At 47.6% G+C, this 18,895-nt stretch overlaps 1 protein-coding gene across 3 annotated transcripts in view; it reads right to left on the reverse strand.

Annotated features, from left to right (window-relative positions):
• Positions 1-9,200: 9,200 nt before the first annotated feature.
• The window catches only part of ATP9A (ATPase phospholipid transporting 9A (putative)), a 135,633-nt gene continuing 125,938 nt past the window's right edge, over positions 9,201-18,895 (reverse strand). For all 3 annotated transcript variants that reach the window (XM_030839108.2, XM_060285539.2, XM_030839109.3), the window contains exons 27-28: positions 16,844-17,047; positions 9,201-15,558 (exon numbers count right to left, since the gene is read on the reverse strand). In XM_030839108.2, the coding sequence (XP_030694968.1) occupies positions 15,422-15,558; positions 16,844-17,047 (341 nt within the window). In that variant the 3' untranslated portion in view covers positions 9,201-15,421. The remainder of the gene's footprint in view (positions 15,559-16,843; positions 17,048-18,895) is intronic.

Genomic DNA, 18,895 nt, shown 5'->3' on the forward strand with positions numbered 1-18,895 from the left:
GGCAGATGGTCTGCCTGCCCCACATCTGCTATCACACATTTTCATGCCGGTACCCCCATTTTCCTCTGGGGAACCATTCCATCTCCATTCCTATTCTTGTGGCTTAGGTGGAGCTCAGCCCACCTCTCTCTGGCTCCAATAATGACATGTGGCCCAGAGCTGGCCAAGCAGGTCATCTCACACTTCCAGCCACAGTGATTGTCTCAGGGTTGGATGAGGGACCGACCAAGGAGATTCAGATCTAGAACTTCTGCTGGAGGTAATGAGAAGGAGCCGCTCTGTGGACTGGGATTGGAAAACTAGTGGGATGTGAGCCTAGGTTCCTGGGGCCACCAGTAGGAGAGGTGCTGCCTGGAAAGAAGCAAACACCAAACCAAATAAAGCCAGGCAGTAGAGGCAGATGCCTGATATCAATTCATCCTAGATCCAGCCATGCCTGAAGCTGACACTACTCTGTACTTCTTAGGTACATGAGTCAATAAATTCCCAATTAATCAGGCTTCTGTTGCTTGCAACCATGAGTCTCAGCTGATACAAGTTCCACATCCTTCTCTCCATCATAATGCCTAATCCAGAACACAAGTAGTCCATAAATATTTAGTCACTGATTAACTGAGGGCAGGACACATTCTCTGCCTTGTCACTATCCCCTCTCCCTCCACTCCACATCCCCTACTGTTAATCTAACTAAGATCTGTCCATCTTTCAAGTCTCAGTTTAACTAGGACTCCTAGAAAGGCCTTTCCTAATACTCTCAGAAAAAAAAATTATGCCTCCCCATAACTTGGAACAGGCAGGAACCAGGAGACTCAAGAGACTCCCTGAGTCTCTCCTGGGCCTCATAACACCCCAGGCTTTTCCTTCATAAGACTTCTTACAGTCGGCGATTCCTAATTGTTGGCAAAAGTAGATTCTTCTTCTACATTCATTTCCCCCCCAAACTGCAAACTCCATCAGGTGAGACACTGTCTCTTTTACCACTGCATCCCCAGAGCCAACATGGAGACTAGCACAGAGTAGGTGCCCCCTAAATGGTCACTGAATTAATAAATGCATTGATACCACTCAGAAATCAATTAAAAGGTTATGTGAGCCATGTTTCTCAATTTGAATGAAGATGGTGGAACCACATACCCTATTTGCACCTGGTCCATTGAAGGAGGGTTCCAGGGAGAACCAGGCTGGGGAAGCCTTGGAGGGAAATTGCCTCTTTGTGCAACTCCACTGGGGTTTTAGCATCTCGAACTTGATCAGAAAGCCCAACACAATTTGTGGTTCATTACTAGGGAGCCTGGCCACGCCCTGAAGCAAATGTCAAATTTCACACGTTTAATGAACTCCATACTTGAAATATGTGGCCTGTAAAATCTGATTTACACTGCTATTAAAATCCATGGTGCCCAAAAAGGAACGTGAAAAGTATATATTTGTGCTTAGAGAAGGGCCTTTTTTTTCCCCCCGAGACGTTAATTCACTCCAAGGTGCATAAACGTTCCCTAAAGCTTTATTTCAATTGCAATATTTCTTTCAGCACCTCAAATTTAGTTACCAACTTTTGAGAAGAGTGGTTGTGTTAGGTCACACACGAGTGGAAAAGTGTCACCATGTAATTGTCAGCTCTCGCAAAGGTAAGCGGAGTTGACAGCTGAGGTGGGGACAGCCCCCAACCTGCACAGCCAAGCTTACTTGGCACCATCATTAAAACGAGCCTTACATCAACATCAGCGCAGCCATCATGCCTGGCAAGGTGAAATTTTTTTTCATTTCAGCCCAAATCCTTACTTACTGGATGCTACCACCTGGTGTTTCTTTCTGCTCCAGGTTTGCCACCGGCTTTGGCACATTTTAGGTAAGTTTCATACCTGGGGCGGCTGAGCTATGTGGCAGGTCACAGATGGCCTCCCTCTGGGGGTGCTCCATGGAGCAATGAGGACACAACTTTTATGGCCACTTCCGGACTGAAAAGGACACCCTGACTCCTACCCCCCACCTTTTAAGCTCCACTGGTTCAAAGAAATCCGTCCAACAAATAGAGATAAAGCACTGCTGACCCTGCTGGGGTCAGCCAACTGCCACCCCGCCTCCCTCGCTTCGGAAGAGCAGGGGTCAAATCTGATTGGCCGTCCTCCATTCCCCTCTCACCAGTGATTGGTTTAGGGGTGGGCGTGTATCCCAGTACTGGCCAATGAGATGTAAGAGGGACTTCCACGAGAAGTTTCAAAGCTGATCAAAACAGATGGCCGAGGAGAGTGTGTCCCGATTTTTCTAAAGTTCCACCAGAGATTCTGAGAGTCACCCTGGTGTGGAACTCAGTGCCTTCATTTCAGAGTAGGAACTGAAGCCTGGAGAGGGAACGTCTTGATCAGGGAGTTCAGTGGCAAAGCCAATATTATTACTGTAATAGACACAGTTTTTCTTTGACCACCAAGCATCCATTTGCCTTTTCTTCTTAGGGAAACAAAAACAATCCCCTTGAAAAATTACCTCTTCCCCAGGGCAGACAATCTGGAGGAACTGTAAGTCAAAATACCCGGCTATGTGACCCAAGCTGGATTCGTGAGATTCTCCCACCAGGACTTTGACTGTGTAGTGATACGCAGTGGGGTTGGGTGGGGTAGATTAAAAAAGCTGGAGGTGATCAAACAAGCTGCAGGAACTTGACTGGAGGTGGATTAGCTCCTGCCACCTGCATCCCCAGCATATCCTGGTTCCTGCCTGTTCCAAGCCCGAGTTCCAGTCTGAGTCACTCTGCATCCTGGCAATAAATCCTCCCTCCCCGATTCTTGGCTTAGCTTTGCCAGCGCTGATGTTGGTTGCGTGCAAACGTGGAGCTGTGACCGATACAGGATGGCTTTATGTGTTCATGCCCCATGCCGGGCGTTTCACATACATCAATACATATATTTCTCCCAACAAGTGTTATCAATGAGGGACTGGGCACACGTATACTCAGACACATACTCATTTCACAGATGAAAAACCTCAGGTTCAGGGTGCATTATTTGTCCAGCATTTCATAATTAGTAAGTTAATAAGTCAGGTCTGGAATATAAGTGTATCTTGCGTTCCTTATCTGTCAAATGAGTTTAATGCCACTTAAACCACACGGTTACTGTGAGGACTCAACAAGACAATACAGGTGGAAAACACAGCATACACACTCCCATTTGGAAGCCATGTAGCTCTTAGAAGTCCTTCTTGAGAGGCATTTCCTGGGTCCAGTGGAGATTCTCTCAAGAATTAAGAGAGCTTTCTAATGGGTTGATCCAGCCTCCAAAAGCCACAACCCTGGACTTGGAGAAAGAAATCAGTCATACTTGGGGCAAGCAATGTGGTCTGGGGCATGAGCCACATCCTTGACATCTCTAGTGATGGGAATCCCAGCAGGTCCACTGTCTAAGCTGGCCTGGAAAGTTCAGAAAGCAGCAAGTTCTGGCATGGAGACAGGCCCGGGGGGTAAATGGATGCCTTCCTGCTAGACGACAATACTCACTTCCTGCCACTCATCAGCACTGGCCACCATTGCTCTTCTTTCTCTTCCTCGATATGCTGAACACTTCCTGCCACAGGGCATTTGCACGTGCTATTTCCTCTGCCTCAAACACTCTTTTTTCATATCTATGAATGCTGGTTCCCCTCACCTTTCAGGTTTAAGCTCCAAATTCACCTATTCAAGGATGCTGTCCCTGGCTACCAAGTCTAAAATAGCCACACACACTCCTCACCCCTATCCCACTCCAGTCTCCCTAATGGCATCCTGATTTAATTTATCACTGTGAAATGCAGTTACCTTATTTGTTCACTTCACTTATTCACTCCACAGTTATTGAACACTCATCATGTGCCACCTTTTTCTAAGTACCCAGAATAACAAATAAGTCAAAGAGCAAACATTCCACCGGACGATACTGAAAAGAACGCTCCCATAGCACTGAGTGCCGAGGACAAATACAGCAGGGTAAGGGGCTAGAGGATGACAGGGCTGCAACGTGAGTGGGGCGGTCAGGTAAGGCCTCTCTGAGAAGGGACATCTGAGCAAAGACCTACATGATGCTTGTTTGTTTCTCCGTCTAAGACAGAAGGTACTTCAGAGAGCAGGCGCCATGGAGGTCACATCCTCAGTGCCTAGAAGCTGCCTGGCTCCCAGTAGGTGCTCGTGGATGTCGAACGGTGCCTCCAGACAGCCCAGGGGCTCTCTTCCCCAGTGACAATATCCCTGCAATGACGCATGACTCGAGGCCTCTACCCCATCCCAGGGCTGACTCTGCTCATAATTAGAAGGTGGGAACAACCACAATGACAGCAGCTAGAAAATGTGGCAATTCCCTGGGAACTGCTATGTCAGGAACGGAGGTAAGGAGGGTCCTTGGGAATGATGAGAGTCAGATAAACAGAGCATTCGTCATCTTCACTGACATTTCTCAACCTCTCATGACATACCATAAAGGAATGCAGCTTGCTGGACAGACTCAGGCTGTTGCTTTTACTGGGAGCCTTGAAGTTGAGGGTTAAAGCGGATTATAGCTCCAAAAAAGCAGCTGCCTCTAAGACCACAGACCTGGGTTCCAATCCTCGCCCCACCTCTTACCTAGGAGCTGTGTCACCTTGAGCCAGTCACTGTATCTCTTAAAACCTTACCAGTAGAAAAGATAACGACCGTCTCCCCCTCTTCAAAAACATTCTGTATGTGAAGCACTGTGCATAGAACCAGAGCTGCTGTTGAACCAAGACCCCACATACCAGACTAAGAAATGATCTGATGCAAAGGAGAACCACAATGAGATAGCACAATGCACCCACCACAGTGGCTAGTATGAGAAATACTGACAACAAAGAGAATGAATTGACAAGCTACAGGTGGGGGGGGGAATTTTTTGCAAATCACGTATTCAACAACATACTTCTATCCAGAACATATAAGGAACTCTCAGAATTCAACAGTAAGAAAACAATCTAATTTAAATGGGGGGCAGGGGGAGGGGGTGGGACATGAACACCTCACCAAAGAAGACATGTGGCTGGCAACCAAGCACATGAAAAGATGTTCAATGTCATCGACAATTAGAAACATACAATTAAAAATCATGAAAAGAGACCACTGCACATCTGTCAGAATGGCTAAAACAAAAGGACTGACAATGCCAAGTGCTACCAAGGATGTGGAGCAACTGAAATGCACATGTGTTACTGCCGTGGGATGCAAAAACAGCGCAGCCGCTCTAGACACAGTTTGGTAGGGTTTGTCTTTTAACAGACTTATTAAGATATGTTATGTACTATAAAATTCACCCATATGTGGTGTATAATTGTGTTTTAGTGTGTGTACAGTTGTGTAACCATCATCACAAGCTAATTTTAGAACTTTTTCACCATCCCCAAAAGAAACCCCCTACCCATCAGAAGTCACACCCATCCTCTGACCTTCCCCAGCCCTAGGCAACCAGTAATCTACTTTCTGTCTCTATAGATTTGCCTCTTCTGGACTTTTCATATAAATATGTAATCATACAACATGTGGCCTATAGGGACCGGTTTAATTCACTCAGCGTAATTTCAAGGTCCATCCATGTTGTAGCGTGTGTCAGTATTTCATTCCTTTTTATGGCTGGACAGCATTCCACAATATGGATAGACCACATTTTGTTTATCCGTTGAGCAGTTGTTTGCACTGTTTGGCGATTGTAAATAGTGTTATGAATATTTGTGTTGCTATGTGACCCTGCTTCACCCTCAGTCTCTCTCAATGATGCTTTTCTCATCTGCAAAATGAAGATGGTAACACCTCATAATCACAGAATGAGGGGCAGGTGGGAAAGCACTTTGCAACCGTAAAATGCCATGACACAGCAAGGCCCACTTTTTCAAGTCAGGTTCCTGAATCTTCCAGAATCCACTCTTAAAACTCAGTGACCACAACATTGTAAATCAACTACATTTCAATAAAAATTTTAAAAAAAGAAAAATTCAATGACTTAATGCCACCGAACCGTATACTTTAAAATGGTTAAAATGGTACACTTTGTGTATATTTTACCAGAATAAGAAAACAAACTCAAAGTCACCACGGGCCAGGTCCTGGGCTGGAAGAGGACAAAACGGGAAGTCAGCTCCTCCCTAGCCACCTCTCCACATCCCCTAAGAGCAAAGCCAGTGAGGAAGCACCACCCACGAGGGCTCCAGTCACCCCCTCCCCCCTCACTTCTCTCAAGCCTCTTGGTTTATTTTTTCAAACTCAAGCAGATTTTGCCTTCTGCTCTATTCATGAATTTGTTTTCATGTGAAAAAAATGTGTTAAATGATTTGCCAATTCAATGACTGCCTGCCTCTCATTCTCCATCCCAAATTGCGGAGTCAGTGGAGTTTGAGGGACGTCCTGTTTCTCCTTTGGCTACATCTACCCCCAGCCCTGAAGGGGTGTAAGCCCCAGGTAGGGGTGCCCAGGCCAGTTCAGCATAAGGTGGGCAGGTTCCTGTCCCACGCGGGGAACAGGAGCCGCTCAGAGCAGGGCAATTTAAAGGGAAAGCACCTGCAAAGCCAAGGAGAGGTGAGCAGAGTCAAGGTGGGGTATTGCCTCTGTGCCCAAACTTTGAACTCTTTTAAGGACTCTGTCCAGACGGGTGACCTCAGTGTTCAGAAAAAACATGCACGTGAACCCATCTCTATGAAGGACTTCGAGCATCGGGGAGACGGCCTCCCTCCATCTGCAGCCCGCCCTCCCTCAGAGGTCTCAAGGGATGACAACAGCTGTGCCATGAGCCCCGTTGCTGGCTCTCACAGGTGGTGTTCCCAGTCCTAAAAAGAGGCAGGGGACTGAAGCTCAGAGACTCTAAGGAATCGGCCCCATATCACTCAGTAGGTGTGGGACTGGGTATTCAAACCAAGTCTGTCTCGATTCCAGCTGGGGCCATGGCACGGCGCCCTCTGCTGCCTCCCCCTACCCCCCGCCAAATTCCAGCCCGTCTCCTAAAATGTCATTGCATTCATTTCTACTCCCGCCCACCATTGGGCCCAGAAGAAAGGTAGTGCATTCTCTTAGCGTCTCCCTTAAGTATGAAGCCATTTTAGAGCAAAAGTCTCCACGTCTGCATCAGGCAGCCTGGCTAGCGGGAGTTTTTCTGGCCTGATTTTCTCTAATTCTGGTGGTGATGAGCTGCCTAATAAAATTATGCTAAGTTTTGTGCACAGCGAGTAGCATCTTACATGCTAATTACTGGCCACGTCTTTGAAGAATTCCTGTGCGATTTCCAGGGTAATCAACTCACCTCTTTCCTTGGATCTGATCAGTAGTTTGGGCAAACTGGAGCCCCCGGCCCCGGCCCCACTCGAATCAGCAGGGCTCTGGATGTCGTTAGCTACTCCAATTGCCTTCTACAAAATCTGTTTCACATAAAAGGACAAATGAGAATGAGTATTTGCCCATCTTTAAGACACTAACTACATTCTTTTCCACAGCCTGTTCTCGTTATTCTTTCTCTCTTCAGGAGGAATTTGAACACAGCCTGAGTTCCCGCACGCAGTTCATGACTGCAAAGCGCTTCCTCTTCGAAATCCGACCCAAGTGGGCATATTCTGGAAATGTGGCAGCTTCGAAGAACGTGACCCAGTTCATTCTTCTCTATTGGTTCTCCCTCCAGACTCACCTTCTAAGTCGGAGGTGGCCGGCTTTCCAGGGCTCGCCCAAGAACAATCACCTCTGCCCACTGTGCCCCAGGCAGGGCTGAACAGAGACCCTTTGTAGTATTTGCTGGAAAAGCAAGAAGAAACTTCATCCAAGGACCGCCTTCTTCTCCTCTTTATATAATAGTTAGTGTCGTTTATGCCAATAAAGTCACGCAGAAATACTGGGCATGGCAGTGGGTTGATTCCAATGGGAGGGGTCTCGCCTCAACCCCCTTGGAACACAGAGGTGGAAACAAAGACAGGAAGGGATGGGTCAGTGAGTAGCAGGGAGAGAGTGAACTGGGGCCCCTTGGACAGAGTTCAGGTTCTGACACAGTTCGTGGGCCAACTTTAATAACGCTCGTTTGGTTCTCATACAGCACTCAGTCTGAATGCCATGGACTGCAGGCCCTACCTGCCTCCCCGCCCCGCCCTCACCTCCTCCAACCTCCCGCTTGGTCTCAGCACTCCGGCAATGTGCCCGCCTTTCTGCTCCTCCGACACGCCCAGCCTTTCCAACCCCAGGGCCTTTGCATACCCTGCTGCCCAAACACCATTTCCCCCAGAGCTTCCCACAGTTCCCTTCCTCTCATCCTTCAGGCTTCTGCTCCAGTGGTCCATCCCAAAGGCCCCTTCTCTGACCCCCATCACTTCCTCTATCCATACTTTAACCTAATCACTCTCTTCTTCTCCCTCTCCCTGCTTTCTTCAGAGGACATTAGAGTCTGTATCTGTACGTCCACTGTCTCTCCCACACACAAGAAGATAATCACTATGAAGGGCAGGAACTGTCCCTCTCGCTCTCCACTGCTGCTTCCTGCCCGAAGAACAGTACCCAACACACAGTAGGTGCTCAGTAAATATTTAGTGAATGAATGAATGAATACATCAGCATATTCCACACAACTCCCATCCCTCTTTCTGGATTCTGCAATCTTCCTTGAAGGAAAAAAAAAATATTCCTGGGCTTATCTGGACCCAATAAAAGAAAAAATGTTCTTCTCTTAAATCTCTTGAAAATGAACAGCAGAGGCTTAGGAACACGAAGTTCTCAGTGTAAGCAAACAGAACCTGCAGGCTGAGTTCTAAGAAATGAGACCTGGCTGGTCACTGAGCATAGGGTGTGGGGCTGGTGACTTCACATATGATTCAGTTACCCCCAAATTTTAAGGGGAATCCATTTCAAAATCAAAACCTCAATAGGGAAAGTGGAGGGTGGCTCTGCTTTGGCATTCTTACGAGAAGGCAGGCCTTCTGAAAAGATGCTACGTTGTAGATAACTCATCCACAAAAGGGGGAGCAGGAGGAAAGGGGAGAAACCCCAGGATCGGGCATACTTCTCTGCTAAGGCTTCAGATGAAAACCGATCCGGGAGTGCGTGATCCTCCAAAAATCTGCCAGCCCCCAAAGTACTTAAGTTATCCCTCCAACCACAGCCACATGGAGAACGAAATTAAATCCCACGGAAAGATTTGACTTTTTTTTTTTTTTAACATTATGCAATGTTTGGATGAAAAAGGGGGGGGGGATATCAGAAGAAGAAAAAAAAAAAAACCTCATCGTTTTCCCAGAGTTTAGCAAAGCTATTTCTAGCTTTTAACGATACATTTCACCATCACTTCAAGGGTAGTTTTGAGAGGCGCAAAGGAGGGACTGTTCTGTTATGTAACCCATTTAAAGTAGGAAATTAGCAAGTCCTGAATGAATTCTGTTACTGTGCTCCAACTTGTGGAAAGTTTGGAGCGACTACAGTTCTATTTTGAGGTGAGCAAATCCATCATTTACAGATCAGCTCACAAATACTGCAGGGTTTCATGTCACCCTGAAAAGTTTCGTAACAAAAACAGTTAAAGTACTTGAGGTGTTGGGACATTTCGTCTCTAAACCTTATGAGCCTGAAGAGTGCGGAGGGCAAGGATTCCCAGTTGCCAATTATTCAAAAATGCAAATATCTGAGATCAAATAAATATTCATCTCATCCCCGCCCCCATCTTTTTTTCTTTTTTTTCCCCAAGCTAAGTCCAGCAAAATAGTCTGGTCAACAACATAAAAAGAAATGTCTGTTTTTAACGGAGCCGCTGGCCATGAAATAAATTCTGAAGCTATGAAAGCAGCGTCTTGAAACGTAACAGTTAGGTATGCTGGGCCCGCCAGGCTGGAGAAAACAGGAAACAAGAAATGTCTTTTGATCCTCAAGTTCCCCCTAGCGGCTCGGATGGAGGAGTGTCTGCACATTCATGGAATTTCACAGCAGGTAAAAGCGGTCTGAAGACTTTACATCGACGGCACGCGGCTAAGGAAAAGTACTGCCCTCTGCTCTTGAGCGCATGCATCCTCCACGTGCCCGGGGAGCCGCTCCTGACTGAGGCACAGCTAATGTACAATCTCCTCTCGACTCCATAAACTGAGAACGGCCCTCTCAGCGGAGAGCCAGGGAGAGGAAGCCAGTAGCCCGCACTGCAAAGAGCGTCTAATTAAAACATTTGGCCAGTTGGATGTATAATCAGCTTCTTGAGACGAGTTTACAGCTGCTGGGCTCCTTTGGAAACGAAGACAGACTCTTACAAACGGCAAAACTGACGCTCGCAGATTGTATGTAGGTTTCTCAACCTCAACACTTTTGACGTCGGTTTGAATGATCCTCTGCTGCGGGGCTGCCCTGTGCAGTCTTCATTAGATGCCAGCAGACCACCACCCCTCCAAGTTGCGAGAACCAAAAGTGACTTCAGACATTGCCCCATGTCCCCTGCAGGCCACAGTCACCTCTGGCTGAGAATTACCGGATTAGATGAATAAAATACCATGTCCTCTGTATCCTATACAATAGATTAAAAACCTCTTTTCCCTAAAACTTAAGTGACTGGGTTCCTAAATCTTCTATCACTTGATTATAAAAAAAAAAATCTATACAAAGCAATCAAAGACTGGGTGTATAAATACAATATGAATCATAAAATATGTTCGCTTTTTTTATATAGATCACTTTTGGAAATTCTAACATATCTGGAATAGACAACAGTACAGAATAATAAATAATGCATGGGTTTGGGGGTTTTTTTGGCTGAAATTAAAATATTCTTTACCTGGAGAAAAAGCTATTTACATTTTATGTACCATGAGATACATACAACATAGCATTATAATAACAAGCTCTCATTTTGACACCAGAGTTTCACGTCCTTGCACAAATTAAAATGCTCCCCAAAGGCATAAAGTACACAAGTTTTATTGAGCAACAGCAACGGGCCACGCTGGCAGACAATGAAAAGAGAACCGCTCAGAATCTCGCAGGATCACATGTGTGTCATCACAGGATCAAGAATTTAAATCATCTGGGAGCTCCTGCTAAATTAAAGCTCTGTACTATCACTTCCCTCTAATCAAAAAACGCTGTCCTGGTGAGTATTTGCCATGAGAATTACAGATAATCTACTAATGAGGACGTCAGAGTCCCGGAGGAATTCACAGTCAGCCCCATGGCAACACAATAATAAATGAGCCACAATTTTTGTTTTTTTGCAAATACCACGCCCCCTCCCCACCTGCCCCCCAGCAAACACACTGTTCACTGACATCGCCCAGCGACACCAACAGACTGTGTCTCCAACCAATACTGTGACGGAGAAGACAGATTCCCAGGAACGCCGCGCTGGTGTGAGAAGACGCTGAGCATCTCCAAGTACTGCAGTGCTGCTCACGTGCTTATCGGTTCCATCCAAGAGCATAACATAGATATTTTTCCAAGACACAATGGACTTAATTAATGGAAATATTTCCTAAGACATATATATAAACAATCAAATAAAAAGCTTTATGTTAAAAGAAGGGGGGAGAAATAAAGTCTGTTGTCTTTGCAAAGCTCCTTGTATATTTCTTAATGAAAAACAAAACTGTGAGTGATAGGATTTTAACGCAGTGAAAACCAAGTATGTCTTCAAAACACTTGAGGTGACATCACATACTCACACATACACACGTTGCAAACACACCAAAAAGATCCAAGATCAAAATGGCTGATAGGTGTTGGCCTTAAGTAAGATGGAGCGGAAGAACACGTAGGTCCCATCTGCAATTCTCACGCAGGTTTAAAATGCTGCCCCATAAACGTGCAAGGGCATTCCTATCCCCACCCCGGGAAAAACAAAACAAAGTATAAAAGCAAAAGTCTAAAGAAAGAAAAACAGGCATGATCGTGTCAATTTCCAATGAGCACAAAAGCCCAAAATACATTCAAAAGTACTGTCACAGGGCCTCCCTGGTGGCGCAGTGGTTGAGAGTCTGTCCGCCTGCCGATGCAGGGGACGCGGGTTCGTGCCCCGGTCCGGGAAGATCCCACATGCCGCAGAGCGGCTGGGCCCGTGAGCCATGGCCGCTGAGCCTGCGCGTCCGGAGCCTGTGCTCCGCAACGGGAGAGGCCACAACAGTGAGAGGCCCGCCTACCGCAAAAAACAAAAAAAAACTGTCAGCATAACCTAAATTTTCAGTGGAAAACATACGGAGGAAAGGGTAAGCAGATGTTGGTATTTAAGATCACTGCTACGAAAAAGGGTTTCACTTAAGGGAAGCGAGTCTGGGATCTGGCTATAATAAAGCTGAAAGTGGGAGGAAGCCCAGCTCCGGGCCTCCCAGCTCCAGGTGGCTGTAAACAGATGGTCTGCTCCCATCTCAAGATGCTCCCTGGGATGCCCTTCGTTGCTTTAGGGTGAAGTCCTCCACCCCAAGCAACCCAAATAAGTGCAGCTGGTCTCACGGAGCACCGTAAGCAACACACACACGTGTGTGCACACGGAGCACCGTAAGCAACACACACACACGTGTGCACACTCTCCAATTAGCACTGAAACGGGCAGATGCAAGAGATCACTCAAGATGGAGACACTTGTCTGGTCATTTTCCTAGAGAAAGGGAGGAAAAAAGAGACACCAAACAGATTCCTCGCTTTCCCACACACACAACCATCACCAAAAAATATAATAAAAAGAATCATCAAATAATATAATTAAGTTACTCTGACAGAAATACCTAATGTTGTCAAAGCGCAGGGGGAGGTGTAACTTTCACTTTGAGGGAAGTGTTTAAACAGCGCTGATGGTGTGCCAGGGGCCTCTGGCTGCCGGAGACTTGGGGCCACTGAGTTCCAAGGCGAGGGGACCTCCAAGGCGTCAACGGTGTTTCCCAAGTTCCTTCCAGACTGGTGAACGGCATCCTTATGCTTTTTAGGAATTCAGCAGTTTCCTTAAAATGGCTTGGATTTCTTGTCTGCGTCTTTGTCTTCTCCCCACAGCTAAGCTAACACGGGACGTGCCTGTGTACGCAGATCCTCTGTTGGGATTATGGGCTGATGTGAGCACGTCAGGATCGTGTACACTCAGCTGACTCGTGGCTCCCGCCACGTGGGTCTCCAGAGTTTGAGACGCACACGTGTGTTTTCCTAGACACTCCGGACCCCGGAAGGCGGTGGGAGCAGGCTGCCCCCTGGCAGGGTGGCTCTCCAACACGGTCACGGTCCCCACTTGCATTTCAGTCCCTCTCACCCTTGGCCGCCTCCACCAGGGTACGGTCGAAAGGCAGAACGAGGGGGTCTGTTGACGGCACAAACGCACCTGCGACCTCCAGGCACAGCTTCTTCTGCTCCTCTGGGACGCTCTCTCCCTCCCAGATGCCAAGCAAGAGTTTAGGTGTTGACTTTCAAAGTCAACCCAAGCACCTCGATCAAAACTGGGAATTAAGGAAAAGACCAAAGAGACTATCTTCCTTCCTTGTCACTGCTGGAAACCTCTAAAAATTTCCATGAGACCTACCTGTAGGAGCCATCACCTGTCTGTGAACAAGGTCAAGTTCAGGGTTTGAGAGCTGGGAGTAGAAGTACCTTTAGACTTCCAGTTATACAGGCAGACTTCCAAGAAGACACACAGGTACAAAAACGCTGAGCACAACGTCCTCTCACTCCACCTCTGAAATCACATAAAATCACCCAGCAAAGACGTCAGACCTGCTCGCCCCTTCTCAAAGTTTTGGACAAAGATCCCCTTCCTGAATAACCATTCATTCAATACAACATTTACTTCCCGTAAATGTTTTCTATGTGGTAGAAATGGCTGGGACAGAACGGGAAAAATCCTGCAAAACTGCAGAATCTTGAAACTAAAATAGAAGTGACGTCATAGCCAATTGCGCAGCGCCTGCAACTTACTGTCATTCTATGAAGTTTTAAAAGGGCAACAGAAATGCACGAGCCTATCGAGTGCTCCAAAGTCAAGGGCCTCGTGTCCCCAGCTCTCCAAGAGCAGGCTTACCCTGGAGTGGTAGCCATAACTTACAGCTCTGAAGCACATGAAGAAGAACCAGGCTGAAGGGCTGGAGGGTATGTACTCATAAAGAATTAACCACAAATCTAAGATCTCGAGCACGATCGGCTCTTGCAGACCCACCAACCCAATCCTCTGGCACACACATGTGGCTTCTGCCAGGAGAGACTTGAAAACCCAAGAAAGCTTTGCCGGGCCACATCCAGCGCCTGAAAATGCTCTTCTTCCCCTGAAACAAGAAGCCCCAGCTTTATAGGAAACACACATGCGTGGGCCCCACCCTGGTAGGGAGAGGACTCTCTACTCCTGGCTGCCTTCCAGCGAGTTCCCCTTGAAATCTGTAGGCAGCGCAACGGAGCCCAGACCCCAGAGCTGCAGCCCGGGCCTCCTTCCACCGGGGCTCCTCGCTCGAAGCTGCCACTGATGAATGGCAGTGTGCTAAGACGCCTCTGCCTTTGTCACTGTGTCCTCAGTAATTCCTCCTAACAGGAAACAGATTTCTGTGGACGTAAAGAGCCCCAGTCCCTGACCTTTCCACTTCAGACTCAGAGGGTCTGAGTCACATGTGCTACGTTGCCTAAAGAATTAGCTGAGTCTCTTGTCACACTGTCGACACATTTAGGGGCCGTTCAGTGGCACGTTTCCTGCTAAAACAACTCTGCTGAAAATGTCTCAGAGTGTCCTCAGATAGCCACAGGCTTTGTAATTGTTACCAGATCCGAACAAAGCAAGATAACACCTTTGAAATTCTTTTACGAGGTGACAGGTGATGTTAACTCCAAGGCCACAGATGCTGAATCGGAGGAAGGATAACGTACCGGATTTACGGTTCTCTCTCTCTTCTGCTCTCTTCTCACGTGGTTTTCTGTAACCCTAGGAATCCAGTGCCGTTTCGATAAGCAGGGCTGCCTTAGAGAGGACATTTAGCATTTCCAAATTGAGATTATTGTCTGGTTAACTTTTTACCAAATGTCACCGTCTTTTCCCCCAAAACCTATACTGAGAGCTTTACCTTTCTCTGAAACCAGGTTTTTAAGAGCAGAACGACATAAAAGTGTACACACATTAGGATTGTTTAAAACAACAACCAAAAAACCCTCTACTGCCTTCGACTAGACAGAAACTTTTATCACATGACAACAACACTCAAGCCATAAGGAAGCCTGCACAGTGACCCATGAACACACCTCCCGGCTGAGTCACCGCTTTTCACACAGTCACATTCACTCGACTGTGAATCACCAGGGGCTCAGACCCCCGTGTGGGGCCCTCTTAGGCGCCATTCTCCTGTTTATTCGGTGTCGGGCTCCGTGGAAGCGCAGCGCCTCTTCCTATCAGAACTGCACGTGGGAGCCACCACTGCACAATCCACGGGTGGTGGTTAACAGAAATGCAACTTGAACTCTGTCCGCCAGGAGAGTGCGGAGACCGGGGCCCTCTCCCGAGTGCACGGCCTAGGACGTGAGCTTCGAGTAGCTGGGAGGGGAGAACCGCCTTCGCAGGTACTTGAGGACATAGAGGGGCAGACAGCTGATCAGAGTGATGACAGACACTTTCCACAAGAAGGACAATGTGGCAATGAAGTACACGTCTGCAAGCAAACAGAAGACAGCAGTGAGCGGGCGGGAACGTGCCGCCCAGAGCCGGCGGGGCGGCAGGGCCATCGGAGGGGACGCAGGCCTCTCTCCCACGGGGGATAGCACCCAGGCTGCCAGCCTGACTTCCCTTCCCTGTCTCTCTCCTCCTCTCTCTGACCTGCTTCTGGAGCTTCCGGACCTCCCGTGAAATGCTGTTTTCAACAACTCGGAAAAGAAAACTCTGGGCAAAAAAATCCCCCTTCCAAGTGTTTTTGATTTGGAATCTGACAGCTGGAGTTTTTCTTTCTAAACCCGGCAGAAAGTGACGCTCAAACACACAGTTCTTCCCAGCAACTTTTCCCCTTCGCCTCAGCAATGGTCACGGAAGCCAGAGCCGGGTCCGAGGGTGGTGCAAAGGGGGGCGGAGACCCCTCGTCAGGAACAGTGTGACCTGGAGGGGCGGGGAGCTCCCCTTCCTGCCGCCACACAGTCAGGCCTGCGGTTCCGAGGTTTTTGCAACAGAGGAGCGACAGCTAGTGATTTTCAACAGTGCCGGGAGTGGATGCCTGGCAGCCGCCTTCCCTGCCTCTTGAGCACAGGCTGGGGGAAATGCAGCAGGCACTGAGTAAGCACCTACTAAGTGCCACGCCCAGGGCCCCAACCCTGGGCCCAGTCCTATGACTGGTCCACATCTAAGGTGACGACCAAAGCTTCGTGAGGGCAGAGCTTGCATCTTCTAAGCCTCGGTGACTCCCTGGCCTCAAGCCACTGAGCGCACAGTAGGTGCTCACAAAATCTATTCAGAGAGACTTTTCAAACTAGTGTGAAACTGTTCTAAGACTTCACTTTTCACGGGAATGCTCCTTTTTCCTTTATCAAAACCTTCTTAAAGAGCGTTTACTGATAAGGAAGAGGCGTGATAGAAGATGCTTTCACGACAAGGCAGTTTCTCAAGCTAGTAACACTGGTAAGTCCTGCTGGACTGTCATTTACTCTCTGGATTCTCACCATCTCCATAGCTCCACGGAGCCCAGCACAGTGACCAGCTCCCTGGAGAAGCCCACTAGGTCCTGGCAGGACGGAACGAATCCCCTTCTAAGCCGGCAGGCACGGCGTGGTTTTAAAGAAAACACTCTACATTGAGATCATGCCCGCCAGCCTCAGTTCCAAGAAGCTGATTCTCAACTGCCACTTGTCCCAAGGGACGCCAGTGAGCAAAGGGCGGGCAGCTGAGTACCAAGGCCTGCTGGTAAGACCCTTGGACCTGATGGGCGGGCCCTAAGTGCGGGGGGGTCTCACCGATAAATTCGTGGAGGAACACCAGGGAGGCGATGTAGCAGGCCAGGCTGAGCAGCTCGGCCACCGTCATGAGCCAGTGCCAGGTCTGGATGGTCAGGGCCACCATCAGCAGCTCCGTGAGGATCAGCGACGTGAAGGAAATCGCCACAATGTGCACGAATTCCGACTCAAACAGCAGCAGCGCCCCGTACATGATGGTGCTTCCTGCAAAGGCGGAGGGAAGTCTGGGTGGGGAGGAGCTTCTGCTGCCCACGCAGCCCGCCCTGCTGGGAGCCGACGCCTCCCCTCCTTCCCCACGGAAGGCTCACCCTGCTCACTCACATCTGACTCCTTTTGTTTTTCCCATTCAGACATGAAAGGTATCATTTGTTAAAGGAGGTTAATGAGTGGTACTTTACGGAGGTTTGAAAGACAGGCATCACATTCTAGTTTTCCTATGTTCCCTTTTGGCTGTATATAAGAGAGAGTTTATTTTTTTCTTAACGTATTTATTGGAGTATAACTGCTCTACAAATGGTGTGTTAGTTTCCGCTGTATAACAAAGTGCATCAGCTATACATATACAGATATCTCCATATCTCTTCCCTCTTGCGTCTCCCTCCCACCCTCCCTATCCCACCCCTCTAGGTGGTCACAAAGCACCGAGCTGATCTCCCTGTGCTACGCGGCTGCTTCCCACTAGCTATCTATTTTGCGTTTGGTACTGTATATATGCCCATGCCACTCTCTCACTTCGTCCCAGCTTCCCCTTCCCCCTCCCCGTGTCCTCAAGTCCATTCTCTATGTCTGTGTCTTTATTAATACAGAGTTTATAATTGGATAGAGAGGGCGAGAAAGAGATAGAGAGGAAAAAAAGGAAAAGAGGCAGAGAGAGCAACTATCTGGATTGGGTGGAACAAGAAATAGAAGTTTTTGTGTATTATTTTAAATGACAGATGTAGTCAGCCACAGAAGAACAAATACTGTACAATCCCACGTATATGACGGATCTAAGTAGTCACATTCATAGTGACAAAGTAGAATGGTGATTACCAGGAACTGTGGGGAGGAAGGAAAGAGGCGTTTGTTGTTGAATGGATACAGAGTTTCAGTTTTGCAAGATGAAAAAGTTCTGGAGATCTGTTTCACAGCAACGTGAACATATGGGACACTACTGAACTGCGCACTTAACAAGAGTTAGATGGCAAATGCTATGCTTTGTCTCCTTTACCCCCCTCCCTGCCCCCAAACACAAAGAAATGATAGGGACAACCAAGAGAGACCCTCAAAGAATTACGCACCTGCACTGAGGAGAGAAAGGAAAGTGGGGGAGGGTCCAGATAAGTGCATTTTCATCCAGAACTGCGGGAACTCAATGGGGAATGTCTCACGTTGATCAAAAGCACTAGCTACGTGAGATTCCTGCTCAAGAGCAGGAGACCCTAAACCCCAAAACTCCTCAAATGACGGCCTATTATAACAGTGCTGGGGATGCAGGGGGTGCAGTGAAGCACCACTGCTTGTTATTATGAACTTCCATGCAGGATTTGCGTTCTTCAACCAGCTACATACATGTCACTCTGCTATACTTCTCAAAAAAAAAAAAAACCCTCAAATTGTTTCAATGATAATTTAGCCTCCTAACAAATTCAACGGTCTACATTTTTTGACCACACATCCCATCAGAAAAAAACACTAAGAATGAATCCCTAATGGACAATGTGGATTTGTAAATTATCCACGTGTACCTGTGCAGACAGACATAGAGAGGCAGCAGGACCACTGTGCAAATGTGTCAGGTACATTATAAAACATACATGACAACAGAAGTTCTAAAAAGAGGAAAAAATAAATACAAAGAGAGGTTCTGACATTTCCTTTTCATATTCCAGTAAGTCATCTCACAAAGCCTGTACCGTCTGAGGGACCTTCTCTGGAGGCCACAGAAGTAAATATGTTGTTCAAGAACTACAACTTGACTTCAGAAAAAGTATCGGAACATTCCAGAAAGCGACCACTTTTTGTTACAATGACTTGAACACCCCAGCAGGGTTTGATTAGGATTAGTTGTAC

This window comes from Globicephala melas, chromosome 15 (assembly GCF_963455315.2).
Source record: "Globicephala melas chromosome 15, mGloMel1.2, whole genome shotgun sequence".
Taxonomy (NCBI): Eukaryota; Metazoa; Chordata; class Mammalia; order Artiodactyla; family Delphinidae; genus Globicephala; species Globicephala melas.